The following is a 6,908-nucleotide window of genomic DNA, read 5'->3' on the forward strand; positions in this document are numbered from 1 at the left end:
CCTTCCTAAGCAAATTGGTGCACTCACCAGGAGCCTTCTAGGGGAGTAATGCTCAAAAAACATTGCAGTGCAGAGTATCTTTGGAAAGATGTGGGGGTGAAAAGGGGAGATCTAAGACGTCATTCGACCACAGTAGTAAAAGCGAAGGGTGATATGCGTCATAGCCGTGGGCTAGAGGTCAAGTTCATGACCCGCTACCTCTTCTACTCCACAGATGTGTGACTGTTGGAAACACACAAGGACACTCCTAGTTCTTTCCTTTTTACACCTGGTCCTAAGACCAGTGCCTCGGGGACCCAAGGCATCAACTGCCTTCATCCCCCAGATTGCCCAATAGTGGGAACTCTGTTCTTTTTTTGCTTATTGCCCTGGAGGTGGGGGGAGGGGAAGGACAGGGAGATCCTCTGAGAAAGAGAGGTGAAGCCCATTGCCTTGGTCCCGACATAACAGCACAGCCTCCTACTCTCATCTCGGACCATCCAGAGTGCTGCTTGAGAGTACTTAGGGTCTGGGGTTCACCCCAACCCTGGAGTGTCTGGGGGTGTGAGGAGCTGGACAGGCAGGCTCCCATTCCCTGGGATTTCTCTCTATCCAGAGAGAAATACAGAAGTCAGTGGGTGTATAAAAGGAAGGATCTTCTTTTTCCCCGTGGCCCATTGAGGAAAGTGGGGAGGTTTCCAATGACTTAGAAGTATGGTTCTTAGGGTGGTGAGGGAAAGGAATAGGGGAATGGGAGGGAGGAACGGGGAAGTCACCTGAGGTGCCTGGGCCAAGGGGAATTAAGGGAGAAATGGAAAGACAGTAGATTTCAGCCAGGAGGCTCTGTCTCCACTGGCTTCTTCTCTGCTTTAACCTTGAAGGGAAGCAGAACTATTTTTAATATTTTGGAGGATCCTGTTTCCTGCAGAGAACATAATTTTTTTTTTCTGAATGACTTTAGCTTTTAGCAGATGTACATGAGTGGTTCATACTTGTCAAACCCAGTCCAAAGGATATCTGGTTCTAAGATCAGCCCCTGAGTCCTGATAAATATGTAATCATTTGTCCTTTCTTTTATGTTTCCTCACTAACACAGGGATTGTCCTTTTAATTTAGCATTTTCCCCTAGGAGACTCTTGGAAGGTATTTTATCATGGTCCCTCCTAGCCTGCTTACTTGCTCACTCCTTTTATTTTTCCATTTCTTGACCATTTTGATTTTAATTTAGCGATTAAGGAAACAGTTTTCTTTTGTTTCCCCAGAGATTTCTTCCACTCCCTTACACCTAGTCAGTGTCAGCTCCACTGTGCTCCATCCACCCAGGAGCTTAGGCACCTCCGCAGATTGGCAGGCCACTGGACTTCAGATAGAATCCGACACTGCCTTCAGTCACAAGGGGTTGCTATAGTACTGCAGATTGGAACTCCATCCTCCCTTTTTTTCCACCCAACACCTCTCATTCCAACCACCAGTGCAATATTTTGTCACTCCCGTGATGCTGCTTGCACGGGTCTATGCATAAGCTTCTATGGTCATTGCAATATGTGTCTTTAGAGCTCTTCTCCAAGAGTACAGGTTTCTTCTCTGATCCAGGAAGTCACTGGTGCCAGCCCAACCCCTGAGCTGTTATAACCAGGCATCTCCTGAAAGAGGGAAGTGAGCTTTCTGCTTCCCAGATAGAATGAAGGTCTCAGACAAGTCCCCCAACTTGTTGACCCTACCTCTAGTGTCAGAAAATGAATAGGCACAACAGATAATAGATTTCATCAAGGCATCTTACTTCTGTACAGGGGGGTACTCTGCCACTCTTTCCAGAGGCTAGGCAGGCACTCAGGATGGGGGTGGAGGAAGGAGGGTTCCTGCTTGGTTTTTATCCTAATTCAAGAAGTGATGTCCCTTTTCACAATTTCTTTCCAATTGGTTGCCAGGGTGATGGTAAAACAGGGAAAGTCAGAAAGCATTCTAACCATCCATGAAAGTTCTGTAAGGAGAGGGATGGCTGTCCTTTTGGAAGCAACCATGCACATTTTTCCCATTATAGCTGACAGGGAGCAGGGTTGTGAATGGGTCTGAGGCTGGGCTGCTGACAGTTATAGACAGAGAGGTCTGTAAAGTCAATGGAAAGTTCTCACCCAAAGAGCATCTGCTCTTGAACTTTGTTGACCAAGATTTATATAGCTGCTCTGACTGGCTGATCACAAACAGCATAGACGATATTTACAATTGAAGTTAAGAAGCAAATGATTCCAAAAAATATTGGTACCAGGAAATATCAGTATACAATGGTGGCTGCTTACAAGATGGAGACATTTTAGTTGCACTGAAAAGATTACTTCTTCTCACATGATGTCCCAGGTGTGTTATGTAAGAAACATTTCTTACCTACTATTTAGTCCTAATTGGGCCCCAATTTGCATTTGAGTTTATTCGGTTCAATGTTTTTAGGCATCCATTTTAAAGGTTAAAATAATGTAAACAGAGATTGCCACATTCCATTAACCTAACAAGAAATAAAAACACAAGTGCAAAAAATGAGCCAGTCACTGTTCTGGACTATGAAGACGGGCAGAAATTGCATGCTGAGAGAAAAGCTAGAGGCACTGTTGTGAAATGCGCATGCAAGGTCTAAGAGCACTATGTTCAGAGTTCACTGGAGCACTGAGTACCCAGAGCTGTGAAAACACACTCTCAGTGCTGGTAATGTGTGAGAGATAGGAGGGAGCAGAGAAGTGGATGGAAGGGTTTTCTTGGTAAGTAGCACAAACCAATACAGGAAGCTATTCATCAGCTCCCCGTATATAGGTACCCACCCCTTGGCCTCTGTTTGAATGATTTCTATCATCTGCATACAGTAAACCTGACCAAACCAGGTACCAGTGGCTCACCCCTGCAATCCTAGCTAACTCTGGAGGTAGAGATCTGAGGATCAAGGTTCAAAGCCAGCCTGGACAGGAAAGTCCATGGAGATTCTTTTTTTTTTTTTTTGGGGGGGGGTGGTGTCCGGTCGTGGGGCCTGAACTCTGGGCCTGGGCTCTGTCCCTCAGCTCTTCAGCTCAAGGCTAGCACGCTCTACCACTTGAGCCACAGCGCCACTTCCAGCTTTTTTCTTTTTGCTTATGTGGTGCTGAGGAATCGAACCCAGGGCCTCAGGCATGCAAGGCAAGTGCTCTACCACTGAACCACCTTCCCAGCCCTCCATGGAGATTCTTATCTACAATTAACCAACGAAACACCAGAACTGGAGCTATGGCTCCTATGGTAGAGCACTAGCCTTGTGTGAAAAGGCTAAGGAATAGAAGAATCTAGGCCCTGGGTTGAATCCCCGGTATTAGCACTAAATAAATAAACAAACCTGGCCAGAAACTGCTTACCCATTGTACAACTATCTCTTCCAACTCTTCATTATGCAGATTCACTGTAGGAAAATGCAGATTTTGAATTGACCTCTACATTGTACCTTGAAATGACTTTATCTCTTGGCAAATACAGGCTTTTTTTCTTTTTTTGAGCATCTGCACCCTAAGATCATATGTTTTCAGGCAAACACATATAAATTCTGGAGGATGAGCCTGAAGAGAAACAGTCTGTGCAGTAACAAGCCAATCTCATGGTGAAATGGCAGAATAGTATCATTCTTCTACCATCTGTAGCACCAAGATGAAATGACAGCTTCTCCTTTTTTGTCATCAAGTTGCTCATTGCTTTTCTACCTTAGGAGCCAGAGGCCACCGCTAATCTTCCTTCATTCTCTGTTCTGGCACAAACAAAACGTGTTTACAGCTTCTCTCCAGATAATTATCATTATTCCAATCTAAAGAAAGTAACCTTGAAGGAAAAAAGATTCTTCTATAGCATTCTTCCTAGGTAACTTGGTAGATATTGTGAATGGCAAGTCTGTGTAAGTTCAAATAGCCTTGTCCATTTAAAAACATATGTGAGAGAATATGTAACTATTGCTTCATAGACTAGGTATTATTCACTTTTTTTGTACCAGTCCTGTGGGGTTTGAAGCATGCTTGGGTGCTGTCCCTGAGCATCTTTTACTCCAGACTAGCACTCTTATCAACTCTTATCACTTGAGCCTAAACCACTTCCCTGGTGGTTGTCGGATCCTGGCTTTCCTATGCAAACTAAAAAGATTTGCATAATTTTCTTGGATTTCAGTACTTAGTAAATATGAAATTAAATATTTATACTCTAATTCTGAAGTCATAAATTATTCATACCTCTGGAAACCTTTCTGATACAGGTAATATAAGGGATTAGAAAGTATTTGAAAGAGAAAATTTCCATATTGGCCACAGCCAATAAACTCCTTAAAAAGTGCAGATAAAAGTAAAATAGCCATTTGAGTGTCTTTGACATATATTTATAGTAAGATAGAATAAGTTCCATTAGTTTTTTCTGCACCAAATTTCCAAGTAGTGAGTTATTACTAGTTAGAGACCAGAAACAACTTATACATGTTTTATAATACCCCCATCTAGACAAAGATCTTGATTCTTGCTTGCATTATTTAAAGCAGTTGGCAAAATACTCTTTACTCTTAAGGGTTTCCAACTGACCATTTTTATGCAGAACTGAAACTGATTTAAGGAACCCGTTTTTAATTCAGTATTAAAAGGACTTTCAAGGTCTTTGAATCAAGATTATGAATTCATGTGGCTTGCTTTTAGTTGGATATACTAGTGGTATGTGTTGTTTTACTAAGAGAATACTTGAAATGAAAATATTCTATTCTAATGCCTTAAATTGCTGTCCTTGAAAAATAATCACAGTAGAGCTGAGGTTGCTTAAAACATAATTCAATTTATTCATATCTTAGGAGTGAGGCCATGATAGAAATGCAAACACAAAAGTGCTTTTCTTAATAGAACAAACTACAGAAAAAATATAAAACAGAATAACCTTAGAAGCCCCTTAAAGAGCACTCCACTGTGAAGGGAACATTGCTTTTCAAATCTGGATTGTTGAGAAGTATTGCTGGACACATTCTTCTCAATAAACTCTTCCTGAGGCCAGACAGAGTGGAGCATACCTGTAATCTCAGCAGTCAGGAAGCAGAGGCTGGAGGATCATGAGTTCTAGGCCAGCCTCAGCAATGTAAGTCAGATTGAGGCTGATCTGAACTACAAAGCAATATCCTGTTCCAGAAAGCACAAAATAAAAGAAGCTCTTGCTTTGCTTGGATGTTACTCAGTACACTATTATATCATGTATGCACTTGTTCTGGGAGTTCTCCATTCTCATAGGGACGTCTCATAAACGAATGATGTTAAAGCCTTGGATTACCCAGTCTCTCTGAAAGAACTATAATCTCATTTGAAAAATAATCTCTGGGTAGAAGCAGTGATGAGGGAGAGAAAGAAGGAAATGAATCTGATCAAAGTACATCGTACATACTTATGGACAGGTTAAAATGAAACCCACCCTGTAGAATTCATTGACAATAATAAGAAAATGTGGAGATACAATAACCTCGGATCCAGATTTTTTTTGGGGGGTGGGGGTGTCCAGTCGTGGGGCCTGAACTCTGGGCCTGGGTGCTGTCCCTCAGCTCTTTAGCTCAAGGCTAGCACTCTAGCCACTTGAGCCACAGCACCGCTTCTGGCTTTTGTCTTTTTGCTTATGTGGTGCTGAGGAATCGAACCCAGGGCCTCATGCATGCAAGGCAAGTACTCTACCACTGAGCCACCTTCCCAGCCCATCGGATCCAGATTTTTAGCGATTAAAAAAGGAAAAAACTAATTCTTATTTGGTATACCACTACAAAACAAATGGTCTCCAAAAGAAGGAAATGTTGGGGCTGGGAAGGTGGCTCAGTGGTAGAGCGCTTGCCTTGCATGCATGAGACCCTGGGTTCGATTCCTCAGCACCACATAAGCAAAAAGAAAAAAGCCGGAAGTGGTGCTGTGGCTCAAGTGGTAGAGTGCTAGCCTTGAGCTGAAGAGCTGAGGGACAGCACCCAGGCCCAGAGTCCAGGCCACATGACCGGACCCAAAAAAAAAAAAAAAAAGAAGGAAATGTTGCCAAATCACCCTATCAAAAAGAGTGGCCAGTTCTCTCACACCTGTCATCCTAGCTACTGAGGAGGTTAAGATCTGAGAATCCTGGTTCAAAGGCAGCCTAAACAGAATAACCCAGGAGACTTGGCTCCAATTAGCCAGCAAAAAGCTAGGATGGAGATGTGGCTCGAGTGGAAAAACCAAGTGAGAGCATGAGGCTGTGCATTCAAGCCCCAGTACTGACATGGAGAAAAAGAACAACAGGGGTCAATTTGAATGAAGCGAACTTAAGATGGATCTCTATCCTGGTTGAAAAGGCATAAAAACACTGACTACTCACAGAAATGCTCACGATCTGGCTTGCAATTCCATATCCAGGTGTTGCAAGCTTCCTGGGAGAGTCATGGGGATCCGGGTGCTGCGTTTCTCTCTGGTGGTCATCCTTGTGTTACTGCTCGTGGCTGGAGCTCTGACTAACCTACTTCCAAATATTAAAGAAGACAAGATCCTCACCCTGCGTCGGGAGATGAAACCCCAGGGCAAGCCCCCACTGGATTCCTTTACTCTCATTATGCAGACGTACAACAGAACGGATCTCTTGTTAAGACTTCTAAATCATTATCAGGCAGTCCCTCACCTCCACAAAGTGATTGTGGTGTGGAACAATGTTGGAGAGAAAGGGCCAGATGAGTTGTGGAACTCTCTTGGGCCACACCCTGTCCCTGTGATCTTCAAACCGCAAACCACAAACAGAATGAGAAATCGATTACAGGTCTTCCCAGAACTGGAAACCAAAGGTGAGTTAGGGCTGAAATATAAGTCTGATAGGGCAGATGTAGGGATGTGGATTCGGGATTCTTGCAAAACAGTTGTCTCTCTGGGCACTAGTGGCTCATACCTGTAATCCTAGCTACAGGAGGCTGA

General features: G+C 43.4%; 1 protein-coding gene across 5 annotated transcripts in view; it reads left to right on the forward strand.

Moving 5' to 3' along the window:
- The window catches only part of Extl2 (exostosin-like glycosyltransferase 2), a 29,768-nt gene that overhangs the window by 15,719 nt on the left and 7,141 nt on the right, over positions 1 to 6,908 (forward strand). For all 5 annotated transcript variants that reach the window (XM_013031421.1, XM_013031420.1, XM_013031423.1 and 2 more), the window contains one exon: positions 6,363 to 6,781. In XM_013031421.1, the coding sequence (XP_012886875.1) occupies positions 6,363 to 6,781 (419 nt within the window). The remainder of the gene's footprint in view (positions 1 to 6,362; positions 6,782 to 6,908) is intronic.

This window comes from Dipodomys ordii, unplaced genomic scaffold (genome assembly GCF_000151885.1).
Source record: "Dipodomys ordii isolate 6190 unplaced genomic scaffold, Dord_2.0 Scaffold139, whole genome shotgun sequence".
Taxonomy (NCBI): Eukaryota; Metazoa; Chordata; class Mammalia; order Rodentia; family Heteromyidae; genus Dipodomys; species Dipodomys ordii.